Here is a 14,621-nt window from a genome sequence, read left to right as displayed (position 1 = left end):
TCAGTTCAGGTTTGACTCCTGGGTCTCCACTGCCGCTTCCCCCTTGGCCTTCTACCCCACTGAAAATGCCATGAAGAACTGTTCCCTGTGGCTTTTGGTGGCTTTACATGTGAAAAGGATCTAGGAGTCTTGGTTGACCACAAACTTAACATGAGCCAACAGTGTGACGCGGCAGCTAAAAAAGCCAATGCAATTCTGGGCTGCATCAATAGGAGTATAGCATCTAGATCAAGGGAAGTTATAGTGCCACTGTATTCTGCTCTGGTCAGACCTCACCTGGAGTACTGTGTCCAGTTTTGGGCACCACAGTTCAAGAAGGACACTGACAAACTAGAACGTGTACAGAGGAGGGCAACCAAAATGGTCAAAGGCCTGGAAACAATGCCTTATGAGGATCGGCTAAGGGAGCTGGGCATGTTTAGCCTGGAGAAGAGGAGGTTAAGGGGTGATATGATAGCCATGTTCAAATATATAAAAGGATGTCACATAGAGGAGGGAGAAAGGTTGTTTTCTGCTGCTCCAGAGAAGCGGACACGGAGCAATGGATACAAACTACAAGAAAGAAGATTCCACCTAAACATTAGGAAGAACTTCCTGACAGTAAGAGCTGTTCGACAGTGGAATTTGCTGCCAAGGAGTGTGGTGGATTCTCCTTCTTTGCAGGTCTTTAAGCAGAGGCTTGACAACCATATGTCAGGAGTGCTCTGATGGTGTTTCCTGCTTGGCAGGGGGTTGGACTCGATGACCCTTGTGGTCTCTTCCAACTCTATGATTCTATGATTCTATGATTCTATGATTCTATGAGCACCATAGGTGTCTCTGAATGAAGGAAAGGAATGGCTACCCCTTCTCATCTTTATTTATAAGCCGAAGACCAAACAGGGCAGAAGGCTGACTTTCGAAATGGTATGGAGGATGCTTCCACATCGCAGGTTATTTTAGTCTCAGTGCCGTTCACACATCCAGTTTTTTCCACAGCATCCATACAATGTCATCCTCATCAAAATGCCACCCCATATTCTCCCCACCCCACATTTTAATCTGGATTTACTGTTTCCGCAGGTACTTTATTACTTATTGGATTTTCCACAGAAACTGTAAATCCGAATGAAATGAGAAATTATTATACAAGGGGGTGGCATTTTGATCAGAATGATGTGTGCACGTTGGGCAAAACTTGCATCTATAAGCAGCACCAAGTTCTCGCCGTGTGCAAGCACCCTAGAGGGAAAACAGGGATGAGAAGTTTATGGCATGAGCCTCGCACACAACCCCCATCTCCAAGGTATTACTGTTACTGTTACATCAGTTTCTTCTTTCTCCACCTCAACTTTCACTCTTAAGATTCCTTGTTTCAATTACCCATTATCTCCTAGGACTTTAAAGCTCACAGGTCCTTATTGGACTGGGTGTGTGTGTGTGTGTGTCTGGGTTAATTGTTTTTAATACTTTGATACTTGTTCCAGACCAGGGACCATGAGTGCCTGGCATGTGTATAAGCCACTACCTTATTTTTGTGTGCCCCATTTCACACAGATAGTACCAGGGATGCTCAAATTCAGAATTAAGGGAACTAGTGGGAGATTAACAAAATGTTGCAGCGTATCCCTGTCCTGTGAGAGGAGCCTTGAAGTGCTGCTCAGGCATCATCTCAGGAGGAGGGGATTTCAGAAGAGGCCTCTACCATGCTATGTAGAGCTAGAGGGTTCAGATTTTGGGTGCAATCCTATACAGGTCTTCTGAGATGTAAATCCAATTGAGCTAAATGAGGCTTACTCCTGGGAAAATGTGTATAGGATTGCAGATTAAGTCTCTCTTTTTCTTTCTTTCTCTCTCCCCCACCACCACAGGCAGAAGTGAACATAAGAGTAATCCAGGATTTTAACGAGTGATGAGGCTGGAATGGGCTTCCCAAGATGACTCTCCCAAGCAAAGCTACAGCAAAGACACCTCAAAATTCCATCTCCAGGCAATGGAACCATAGGATCATAGAATTGTAGAGTTGCAAGGCAGAGGCGGAACTAGCTGCTCTGGCACCCAGAACTGCGCACACGCTGCGCACCCGGGGGTGGAGCTAGTCACCCGTGGAGGTGGAGCTAGCTTCCCAGGGGGGCGGGGTTAGCTGCTTGCAGTGAGCTTCCCAGGGGGCACTGCAGCGATGTCACCCCCCCTCAGGCATGACACCTGGGGCGGACTGCACCTACCGCACCCCCTTCCTCTGCAATTCTGGGCTGTATCAATAGGAGTATAGCATCTAGATCAAGGGAAGTAATAGTGCCACTGTATTCTGCTCTGGTCAGACCTCACCTGGAGTACTGTGTCCAGTTCTGGGCACCCCAGTTCAAGAAGGACACTGACAAACTGGAACGTGTCCAGAGGAGGGCAACCAAAATGGTCAAAGGCCTGGAAACGATGCCTTATGAGGAACGGCTAAGGGAGCTGGGCATGTTTAGCCTGGAGAAGAGGAGGTTAAGGGGGGATATGATGGCCATGTTCAAATATATAAAAGGATGTCACATAGAGGAGGGAGAAAGGTTGTTTTCTGCTGCTCCAGAGAAGCGGACACGGAGCAATGGATCCAAACTACAAGAAAGAAGATTCCACCTAAACATTAGGAAGAACTTCCTGACAGTAAGAGCTGTTTGACAGTGGAATTTGCTGCCAAGGAGTGTGGTGGAGTCTCCTTCTTTGGAGGTCTTTAAGCAGAGGCTTGACAACCATATGTCAGGAGTGCTCTGATGGTGTTTCCTGCTTGGCAGGGGGTTGGACTCGATGGCCCTTGGGGTCTCTTCCAACTCTATCATTCTATGTTTCAATGATTCTATGCCAGTGCCCTGAAGACCACCTGGTCCAAACCCTCCGCAATGCAGGAATATGCTGCTGTACCACGTGGGGAGTTTAGTTTTTTAAGATTTCCCTATCTTTATAGGTTCAGCCACCCCAACAGTCTGTAAGTCCTAGAAGCATGCAGATCCTTACTAGACTACTGTATTTGAGATTAAAAATAAACGAATAAACAGTAATTTAAAGGGGTTGGCATTTGACTATGTTTTACACAGAGCAGAGCCATTTAAATTAATGTAGCTAACTTAGTCATGCATATTACAGTGGGTCTACTCGGAGTAAAACTTAGTTGAATATCATGCTTGGGTACAACTGTGTACCCAGGGAGTCCCCTGATAATGTAGAAAAACCTCTGCCTTTTTGTGTCTGGCCTCATCTCCCCTCAAAAACAGTAGGCACTCAGTGAGCTAAGCTCGCTATTAGAGGCAATGATGATGATAATGATAATGGATAGCCCCTTTTGACAATGCTTCTAAAAGCCCTTTCAAGCTGTTTGCCTCAAGGGTTTTTGTACCTACCAGTGTTTGAAAATCCTGTGGGAAATTGGGCCTGCTTTCTCCTGAAGTAGCCACTGCTGCTTGACCCATGATGAAACTCAAGCCCAAGCATGCCTGATGATATTAATACAGTGGTACCTCGGGTTACATACGCTTCAGGTTACATGCGCTTCATGTTACAGACTCCGCTAACCCAGAAATAGTGCTTCAGGTTAAGAACTTTGCTTCAGGATGAGAACAGAAATCGTGCTCTGGCAGCGCGGCGGCAGCAGGAGGCTCCATTAGCTAAAGTGGTACTTCAGGTTAAGAACAGTTTCAGGTTAAGAACGGACCTCCGGAACGAATTAAGTACTTAACCGAGGTACCACTGTATTTACACTTATTTTCATAAAGGTGCATAGCAATCAAAATTTAGTCTTTACAGCATCCTTTTAGGACACAGGAAGATCTATGCACACTTTAAAAAATAAACATTGACAGCTGTTCTGGAAGCCCCTTTGGGTGCGACTGGGAAAGTGGTGCCGCCAGAGGAGAGGCCTTTCCTCTTTCCTCCTCCTCCTTTCTCTGCGCTTCCTTGTTTTTAGGGATTTATACCCTACCCCACAGGGAGCTTCCAGGGCAGCTTATGAAGCATCTAAAATTACAATAAAAGCAAATTAAAACAAAATATTAAAGCAACACAAGTCAAAAGAGTGGCATAAAAGCAGCCAGTAGACATAAAACAAATACAAAGCAGCATAAAAGCAAACAGCAGAGGATTAAAAAGCCTGATAAAAATTAAAAAGCTATTTGCTCTGTGGGAGAAGATCAGTGGTACTTGTGCGTTTTCTCCTGGGAGGGCCGTGGTGGGTGAGCTGTGTCATTCAGATGGGCAGAGAAGGCAGAGAGGCATTCAAATAGGCAGGGAGAGAGTTAAGAGCTCCCTCTCCCAAACATAGTGTCAGGGAACTGCCATCAGTGCCGGAGGGAGAGAGCAAAAGCCAGAGGGATTCCGGAGAGCGTCCCGGGATTGGGAGGAGCAGCCCATCTTCCGGGGAAGAGAATCAGCGTAGCACCAGTGGAGAAGGGGGGGAGATGGGGGAAGCGGCGAGGCGGTCCCATGACTCCTTGCCGGGGACCAGCGGGGAGAGTAGGGGTCCTCCGCTGCCTACGCCCTAATTGCGCAGAATGCTTTCGCGCAGAGAGAGTAGGAGAAGACTAGGCATCAAAGAGCTTCTTTGCTGGAAGAAGTTTAAGAAACGCCCACTGACGGATTCTGCCAACGATTGAGTCAGCCACGGGTGAGTGGCTGTCCGGACAGAAAAGGTTCACTTTGGCAACCCACCCAGGTGTTTGTACCCAGCCGGGGAGATAGACACCTGCTTACGCACGAGCAACCCCTAGAACCATTACACATAGTAAAGGTAAAGGGACCCCTGACCATTAGGTCCAGTCGTGACCGACTCTTGGGTTGCGGTGCTCATCTCGCTTTATTGGCTGAGGGAGCCAGCGTGCAGCTTCCAGGTCATGTGGCCAGCATGACTAAGCCGCTTCTGGCGAACCAGAGCAGAGCACAAAACCGCCGTTTGCCTTCCCGCCGGAGCAGTACCTATATATCTACATGCACTTTGACGTGCTTTCGAACTGCTAGGTTGGCAGGAGCAGGGACCGAGCAATGGGAGCTCATCCCGTCATGGGGATTTGAACCGCCGACCTTCTGATCGGCAAGTCCTAGGCTCTGTGGTTTAACCCACAGCGCCACCCGTGTCCCTCTCTCCCAAACACTTGATTGTAACCCCCCCCAAAAAACCCCTCAAAGTGGTTTGCAAAAGGAGAAAACAAGAAAATCAAGAACAATTACAACCCTACTTTAAAACATACAAAAGCTAAAATACTAAAGCAGATTAAAATGACCTTAGATCATCTGGGTAGACTTGTCTAAACAATGATGTTTTCAGCAGGTGCTGAAAAGTGTACAGTGAAGGCAGCTGCTGGATTTCAATACGCGGGAAGGGGGAGGGCACCACGGTTACCCACCCCCACCCACCAAGGAGGGAGGAAGAGGGCGTGACCTGGGGGTGGAAGCAGAAGAGAGGCAGTGGCAGCATTGCTGCCCCTCTCCTTGGCTGGGTTCTGGTGTGCGAGTGCGCCCCCCGGTGCCGTTTCACGAGGCTGGGATCCGACAGTCTGACGCTAGCCTTGCAAAGCTGCGCAGGGCCTGCCAGGATGTGTGTGTGAGGGCGCCCCTCCAATTGGACTGATTTGAAGCAGCTGCTTTGGCAGCAAGGGGTGGGCTGGGCTATGCTGGTGTAGCCACAGCAGGCCCCCTCCATGCCCACCCCTGCCTGGGCGTGCCCCAATGTGCATATGCCCCAGGCAGTGGTAGCACATGCTACGCCAGTGTGTAGTCATGCCAATTCCACCAGTCGGAGTAGTTAAGTGGACCCATGTGGGGTAAGGCGATCACGCAAGTCAGCTGGTCCCAAGTGGTTAAGGGCTTCCTATGCTAATAGGTAACGGGACCCTTGACCATTAGTTCCAGTTGTGGCCGACTCTGTGGTTGCGGTGCTCATCTCGCTTTACTGGCCAAGGGAGCCGGCGTACAGCTTCCGGGTCATGTGGCCAGCATGACTAAGCTGCTTCTGGCGAACCAGAGCAGTGCCCAGAACTGCCATTTACCGTATTTTTTGCTCTATAAGACTCACATTTTCCTTCCTAAAAAATAAGGGGAAATGTGTGTGCGTCTTACGGAGTGAATGCAGGCTGCGCAACTATCCCAGAAGCCAGAACAGCAAGAGGGATCACTGCTTTCGCTGCACAGCGATCCCTCTTTCTGTTCTGGCTTCTGGGATTCAGAATATTTTTTTCTTGTTTTCCTCCTCCAAAAACTAGGTGCGTCTTGTGGTCTGATGCGTCTTATAGAGCGAAAAATATGGTACCTTCCCGCCGGAGTGGTACCTATTTATCTACTTGCACTTTGACGTGCTTTCGAACTGCTAGGTGGGCAGGAGCTGGGACCCAACAACGGGAGCTCACCCCGTCGTGGGAATTCGAACTACCGACCTTCTTATCGGCAAGCCCTAGGCTCTGTGGTTTAACCCACAGCGCCACCTGCGTCCCTTCCTATGCTAATAGGAACACCTTGAACCTGGCCTGGTAGCAAATCAGTGTGGACCTGTGTTAAATGTTGACAAGGCCTTATTCCTGTTGGCAATTGGGCTGCTCCGCAAGAACTGCAGATCAAGTGTGAGTAATCCACTTTGGAAGCAAATAGCGCATGAACTAATGTTCTTTCCCAGTCCAGGAATGGCTGTAGCTGTTGAACCAGCTGCAGTTGGCAAAAGGCAGCAGAGGCAAATTTAGGGCAGTGAGAGCGGTGCAGACAGCTAAGAGGAGTGCCCAGTAAGCACTTGCCTGGCTTTGAGAAGGAGGCATGAGGGCTCTAGGACCCTGCCAGAGCCTTGCACCTCTTTCTCCAAGGGAGACTTGAGGGCTGCAGGGAGGGCGTCAAATGGCCTTGCACAGGGCAGCATATTACCAAGCTCCACCCTTGAAGGCACTTCTAGCCACTCAAGTGACAGAGTTGGATCCAAAGCACCCCCAAACTGTGAACCTGCTCCTTTGGGGTGTGAATCCGATTAAGTTATGATCTGATCTAGCTGCTCAGGGTTTGCAGCTGAAATTTTAATTAGCTGACATGTCAGTTGAGCTGTCTTGCAAAGGGCTCTGATTTGATCTGGGAAGTGCAACTCTTGGGCATCTTTTCCCTTAATTATCTCAGACTTTATTATCCTCCAGAGCTCTGTGGCGAAATGGAGTTTTCTGGTTCCTTTGCACACTGCCCAGAATTTAAACAGGAGACTCAAGGAGGGTGAAGTTACTAGCAGACCCTGCCTTGTGTTTGTGTCTCTCTCAAGTTCAGCCTCAGTATTAGGCAAAGGGCAGGTCAGTCGCCGTCCCTTTGCCTCTGGTGACTCGCTCCCAGCAGCCTGTATTCAAACATTCAAACAAAAACAACACTAAGTTGATGGATTTAATTTGTTAGGTCTCTGGAGCCTCAGACTTTGAGACCCAGGCAGAGGAGCCTGGGAGGCAAGCCGTGATGGTGGCCTCGTGCTCTCCCTGCTGCAGCCAGGAAACAGAAGCTGCATCCGCAGGAGCTTGGCACAATGCATATGCGAATGAAGTAACAGCAAGAGCTTTTAAAAGCTGAGCAAAAGACAACCTGCAGGGTCCCTTTATGCTAAGATTTTCCCTAAAAGCCGGTCAGGTGCGGAGGCCTGGCAGCTCTTGTGATGGTCCTTCTTAAAGGTCCTTCTTAAAGGCAATGCGGTGCTTGGTCAAGACAGCAGAATTCATTAACTTGCCGAATGTGGGGCCTGCTTGCCGTGAAAAGGATTAAGTGAGGTGGTGTGCGGAGCCATGGTTGTGTGTGTAGTAGAGTTTGTGTTTGCAGAGTGAGGTGCCTGCCTCAGGTGTCAAATTTTGGCTCTGTCTGTGGTGTCAGCAGGAATCAAAGTCTTTTGTGAGGTGCTGCCTAGAGAGAAAGAATTCTGGGGAACACCGGCAAAGAAATGAAACCTGGGCTAGTAGCCATCTTAAGATGCATGCTCCTATTTGCCAAGTGGTTTTCGTCCTATGTTTTAGTCTCCTACATTGCCCTTTTACAAAACATGCAGCAGCAAATGCTGTAGTGTTTGCAGGGAAAGGGGTTCCCTTCTCCCCTGCAATTTGGGGACTGATCCGCAGTGGCGATGTTTGCAAATGAGGCTGCCAGGTCTAGGAACTCCCACATATTTGGAAGCAAGGATTAATTTTAGTATTTTTTCCATGGCTCTCCCTGCTGGATGTGTACACAATGTCAAGGAGGCAGGCAGAAACTCTTTCAAAAACGCCTCTCTCTTTTACAATATTCCCTCAGGTGTAAAGCATTTTCTGTACTCTGCTTCTCTCTTTTGGGACTGAGATTCATTATACCAACAAACCCCTTTGAAAACCACCTTATTACAATAGCCTGCTGTTTCTTTAGTTTTGAAGAACAGACTTCTAGAGATGACCGACTGAACCGTGTCTTTTGGAAGACTAAACCTGAAGGTATACAAGTGAGCTCCACAAAGCTTTGTGCTTTGTTATTCAGATGAAAACCAGTGCTTTCATTATAAATGTTTTTGCTGATGGTTCCTGACTGCTAAAGATACTCTCCCAGGTGTTTTAACTGTGTGTGCATGCACAAACTTCTCATTTATTTACGTTGGTTTTTTTACAGTTGCTAACGGCCATGTGTATGCTAAGAGACTTATGCATATGCAATTGGATGCAGGATTGCAGCTTCAGAAGATAGAAAGCATTGTATTCTTTGATATATTGCATGGGTGGGAAACCTCCCACCCACAGGTGCATTTTGGCCTGACCTGAGCACCAATTGGGTCCACAAGGCCCACAATTTGGCCTCACTCCCACAAACCACACTCACAGGTAGTGGGGAACTAAATTGCGTAGCCAATCCTTGCCCAAAACAGGCTCGAAGCCACCAGAGATATTGAAGAAGACCAATGAAAACAGAAACAGGCATGCAAATGGCCACTTTGGGCTGGAATGGGGATCAATCAAGTGAATACAATCTGTATTTGCTGCTGTTCTTGCTTTCAGTCTGCAAGTGATACATGATTGATTACCACCCCCCCACCTCCCATTCTGTCTCTTATGAATTAAAATGAATGGAATAATGTAATTTACAGCTAGTGAGACAAAGGGAAGCACTGCTGCAGTGAGACAAATGTAGGGTGTCACAGGGTAGCCCATCAGCTGAAGTCACCCCCACTCAGTAGAAACCAGGCTCAGTAGAAACCATACTGCTTTCAGCTACAAGATGGTTTTTGAAAACTGTTGCCTCACAGTTTTATTTTAGGCTGCTCAAGATAAAGCAACATGTCTTGCTGAGCTTTACTGCTTCTACACTCTGGGTTTTTAAAAATGTTTTTATTAACATTAAGTCTCTACATTCTGGTTTTGATTGGCTGTCTGACAACAAGGGAGAGACTTCCTCAAGATGTCAAAGTCTCTCTAGGCTAGTGTTACTCAACAGTTCGAACCTTTCCCCGAACCTTTATCTCCCGGCCTCCCTAACTCAAGAAGCCCTGTGCGCATGCCAAGCTAAGCTTGGGTTCAGACTAAGGCTGAGCTCAAAATTATTGCTTGAGAACTCTCAGCTCAAATTGGTGCATGCAATCTGGGCTGCCAGAAAAACGTGTGTGTGTTTTTAACTGGGCAATAGATGTGGTGGGGATTAAATGAAATGCTACCACTGATATTGTGGCCCCCAATGAATCTTTTGAAGAATTTTGACACCTCATCAACTTTTGTCATAGTCCTCCTCATATTCAATGCTTTCGAGTGTTTTTGTTACTTGGGGAGGGGGGGGGATTTTCACTCAACTCCAAATATTCATTCAACCATGAAGCTAGCTGGGCAAATCATTATTTCACTGCCTAACCCACCTCACAGGGAAGTTATGCAGGCAATGTGGGACAACGCCTCATGAATGCCATCCTGAGTTCTTTGAACAGAGGTTTGGTTACAAACTTGATAAAGGATATAATAAATATGTAAACTTCTGTTTGGCAGATGAATGTGTAGAGATTCTCCATCTCATCCAGAACAGAACTTTAGCATCTCCCTCAGCAGGGAAATGAGCTCCCAACTTGGGCTCACCTTGGACATTTCTCATTTAGGAGAGATGTAAAAGCTCTGTTTCAATTGTGATGGATATATGCAGGGAGAAAGCACAAAGCCTTCAGGTTACCTGGTCCCTCAACTTCTCCATCATGTCTGAAGCATTGTGCATGGAGGAGGATGCTTTCAAGCCTCCCAGATAAGACATTCTCATGCATGCATTTTCATTCTTCAGCAGGTTGCAGTCTGGAGCACCCCCTGGACTGGACAGCTCAATAGCCAGAATTGTCCCTCTGCTTCTGTCTCACCACTATCAACAAGTTTTAGCTTCTAGTTAGTCATTTCACTAGTGTGTTTGGTGGGCACGAAGTGTGGCCTAGCACAGTGGTCCCCAAACTGCTCCACCCCAGACCACTTGAAAACTGCTGAGGGTCTTGATGGACCACTTAATGATTATTATTTTTTTGGCTGATTATAGCAATTGTAATGTGCCAGGTGCTCTATCATTTTAATTGTATTTTTATTGCTTTTTTATTTCTTATACATTGCATTGCATTACAATCTGAATTCCATAGAATTCAAATCATAATACAATAAAATCCAATGGAAGAAATAGAAGAAGCAATAAAAACCAATTCAAAAAATCTATATGAATAGTTAATGCAATAGATGTGCTATCTCCCGACTTCAACTACAAATTCACAGCCATGCTGTAGGCTGTATGAATGAAGTTTGTGGACTACAGTTGGTCCATGGACCACACTCTGGGAACCCACCACCTAAGAGTAATGCATAAGCGCATTCAGGTATCTTCCCCCTAAATCACCTAAATACCTAGTGGCTGAAAGCTGATCTTGGGACTGGCCTCCCAAAGCCAGCAAGGTGTGGTATATACCTGAAAGGGGGAGCACAGCAACCTGCCAATTGGACACACATCCTGCCCAAATAGATAAGGAGGGTCCCCCTTATAATTAATATTAATATAATAATATTAATATAATATTAATATAATTTATTTATTTTGTCCATGACATGTCACTAGGCATACCTTTAACTGGGTGGCTAGGGGGCACATACTTGTTGTGTTTTGTTTAGGGTGGTGGGGAAAGAGAGAGAGGTGTAGAAAAAGGAAGAGAAGGAGAGAAAGATAGACACCTGTGGTTTTTTAAAAAAATGAAAGTAAATCTAATGTTGCGAGTTAGGATTAAAACTAGAGCAAATTCCAGGTCTGCAAAGCTTGAGGGCCTTCCTGGAAATCTGAAAGCAAAATGCAGAATTCTGCCTACCCCAGCAGTGCCTGGGATTCCAGCTGTTGTTCGACTACAACTCCCATCACCCCTGATGGGGTGATGGGAGTTGTAGTTGAACAACAGCTGGGGACCCAGGTTTGAGAAACACTAAGCAAATGACTCATAAATTCATTCTTTTTTATTTGAAATTTCTTAGCTTTCATCAAGACCCCACGGCATCAGTTACTACCTGTGGCTGCATTTTCCTGACAGCAATTGGAGTTGCATTGGTCACGAAGCATGGAGACCTCCCTCTCCAGCATCTCAATCCTGCTCAGCAGCTCTTGTATGTCCCGGGAGGAGGCGGTACACTTGCAAGTCTGTTTGGGGAGGTTTATCCTGTGGGTGAAGGTGACCTGGCTCTCACTGTCTGAGGTCTGTTCGGTGTATTCCGTCATCCGGTCATCTTCTGAACTCACCTCTGGGTCAGAGGAAGCCTCTAGGGATGTTGCGCAGAGGCTGTCCAGAGGCACATTTATGTTGTATATATGGCTGAAGACCATGGGCTGGTCTTTGATAGGTGCCGTGTAGTTGGTAAAGCCCCCTTCGGCATCAGTCACCTGTCTTTTGACTCTCTCCGTCATCACTTCCAGGCGGCACTCGAAAGGTCTGAAGATGGACCCTAGCAGCATTAAGTTGAGACTGACTAGAATGTTCCTTAGAACTGCATGTTCACCATCAGCCCCCATTTTCTTAGGGAGGGCAAGAAGCTTCCGTCCCAGCGTTGGAAGGCAGGGTTCTATTGGAACCTGAAACAAAGCACAAGAGGGGAATTTATGAGACCAGTGTTGGGAGTAGATCCTAAGAGGATATGATAGATTTGAGGCTGAAATCCTTTGCACAGACAGTAGAAACATCTATGCATGCAAGCATAGGATTAAGTGTGTGTGTGTGTGTGTGAGAGAGAGAGAGAGAGAGAGAGAGAAGGTTGATTGGGAAGAACTAAGCAAAAATGAACAAAACCCATCAATTTTCAATTGAGTTATAATCCACAATTAGGAAAAGTGAAGGGCAACAGTTACAACTACAGTCATACCTCATGTTACGTTTGCTTCAGGTTGAGTGTTTTCAGGTTGCATCCTGTGGTGACCCAGAAGTACCGGAAAGGGTTACTTCCGGGTTTCACCACTCACGCAGATGCGCAAAATGATGTCACGTGCATGTGCAGAAGCGGCGAATCATGACCCATGCACACGCAAACGCGGGTTGTGTTCTGCTCATGTTGCGAACGGGCCTCTGGAACAGAACTCGTTCGCAACCAGAGGTACCACTGTATTATTGCTGACAACTAGTATACCTCTAAGCACTTGCAAAGTGCTTTAGAGCCTTAAGTAAACAATGCTATCCTCACTTTCCTAGGAGTAAGCCCCATGAATTAAATGAGATCTCCTTCTGAGCAGAAAATATAGGATTGCTTAATATGTTCTCAGGCAACACATAGGCCACACACTGATGTCACAGCACCATGCTTTGCCCATATGATGTCATCTCTGAGGGCAAAGGGAAGATGGGTGCTTTAACTGAGTTGGACTAGACGACCCTAAGGTTCTTTTCCAACTCTACAACTCTGTAATTCTATGTGAATTACTCACTTGTGTATGTGTGTCTTAAGTGAAGTTTTTTTTTTTTTACTTTTAAAAACGTATCACTGCACAAATAGACATTTTTTTAACAGGAAAGACTTCCTTTAACAACAAAATCAGGGGCCCGGGCGGCAGCCACCCTCCCTGGCCTCCAATGCGTCAATTAAAGCCTAGAGGAAGACGTCATGAGATAGCTCTTTCTATGGGGCTTTTACTGATCAGTAAGTGCAGCCAGCTGGGGAGGTTACAGAGTGTAGGAGAAAGGTTTAATGGGAAAATGAACACCCACAGTTGCATCTCAGTGACAAAGCGAGTTCAACTCTACACCCCCTGATATTATATGAAAATGAGGCAGGAAAAAAGGAACAGGTGAAGAAAGCTTTCAATAAATTAGAGGAGAGAATTCTGAACAGCACTAGATTAAGGTGATCGTCTTGCCAGATTGCTTGGAGGTTTTACCCCCCCCCCCCCCACTTTAGTTCTGCTCCGTCGGCAGCACTTAGGTTTCGAAGGCATGGCTTCTGAAAAGAGCTAAACTAATAAGTGACCTTGATAATGAAACAGTCTGCTTAAAAGAACAATTCAACCCTGTAAAGTTAATTGCATTCACACTTACTCTCTCAAACATCAGTAGTTTGATGTTCTCTAGCAGTAACTCAGTGCTATTGGTCTGATGCTCTGAAGTGTCTAAAGTAGCACTGCTGGTGCAATGAGCAATAATTTACTCCAGTTCGCTTTGGTGCATCTGTACAGACCACGATTATGTACCTTGTATCTGAAGTTACTGCTGGAGTAAGCTGCAGCTGTTTGAGATGGCAGGTGCAGCAGACACACATTTCCCCTTCCGTTCTCACTGAAATAGCTCCACAGAGTAGAATATGATAAAGAACTTAGCAGTATTGTACTGGAACAAAAATAAGGATCCCTACTTTGGTCCCGCTGCCAAATGCTCTAATGTACAGGAAGTTGAAGGGCCCTCTTTCACTGAGACCACAGAGATGCTTAGAGACCTGAGACTGAATAACAAGGAGCCACAGAGAAGAAGAAGAGTTTGGATTTGATATCCTGCTTTATCACTACCCGAAGGAGTCTCAAAGCGTCTAACATTCTCCTTTCCCTTCCTCCCCCACAACAAACACTCTGTGAGGTGAGTGGGGCTGAGAGGCTCCAGAGAAGTGTGACTGGCCCAAGGTCACCCAGCAGGGCATGTGGAGGAGTGGAGACGCAAACCCGGTTCCCCAGATTACGAATCTACCGCGCTTAACCACTACACCACACTGGCAGAGAGTGATGAATAGGATGTGCAGGACCCAGGAGCCACTTAAAAGTCAAGGCTGTCTGAATGATTGCCGAAGACATGTGAGCACACATGCTCTTAATGAGGCAAAGCTGTAGCTTTGTGCTTCGATGCCTCAAAATCAACAGCAGGAATATCTGCCACCTCATGTGAATGTTTACAGGAGAGCAAGGGACTTGGGTGGGTTGTGTGTTGACAGGAAGGAAAGTTTAGGAAGGGTGGCTCCAAGTTTGAGAGGGCTCCAGGCAGGGTGCCTTCTGGTGGGCTGAATCTGTTGTTGGACCCTTGGAAGTTGACTGGGTGGCTGGGAACTGCCATTTTAATTTCCAGGACTGACCCCTTGCGATGTGATGATGAGGGCATTCTAGGACATGTTAGGCCCAGCTGCCCATGTTCTGCCAGGCTGAAACTTTTTTGAGAGGGGGCAAGGCATGGGTCAGGGGATGATCCTGCCAACTGC

At 46.8% G+C, this 14,621-nt stretch overlaps 1 protein-coding gene across 3 annotated transcripts in view; it reads right to left on the bottom strand.

The window, feature by feature from the left end:
- Nucleotides 1-14,621, bottom strand: part of TNR (tenascin R) — a 391,224-nt gene that overhangs the window by 68,362 nt on the left and 308,241 nt on the right. For all 3 annotated transcript variants that reach the window (XM_083446252.1, XM_083446254.1, XM_083446253.1), the window contains one exon: nt 11,472-12,030. In XM_083446252.1, coding sequence (XP_083302378.1) covers nt 11,472-11,970 — 499 coding nt within the window. In that variant the 5' untranslated portion in view covers nt 11,971-12,030. The remainder of the gene's footprint in view (nt 1-11,471; nt 12,031-14,621) is intronic.

Source organism: Podarcis tiliguerta (genome assembly GCF_965153285.1).
Source record: "Podarcis tiliguerta genome assembly, chromosome: 6".
Lineage (NCBI taxonomy): Eukaryota > Metazoa > Chordata > Lepidosauria > Squamata > Lacertidae > Podarcis > Podarcis tiliguerta.
Note: the sequence above shows the minus strand (reverse complement) of the source record. Positions and strands in the feature narration are given on the sequence as shown.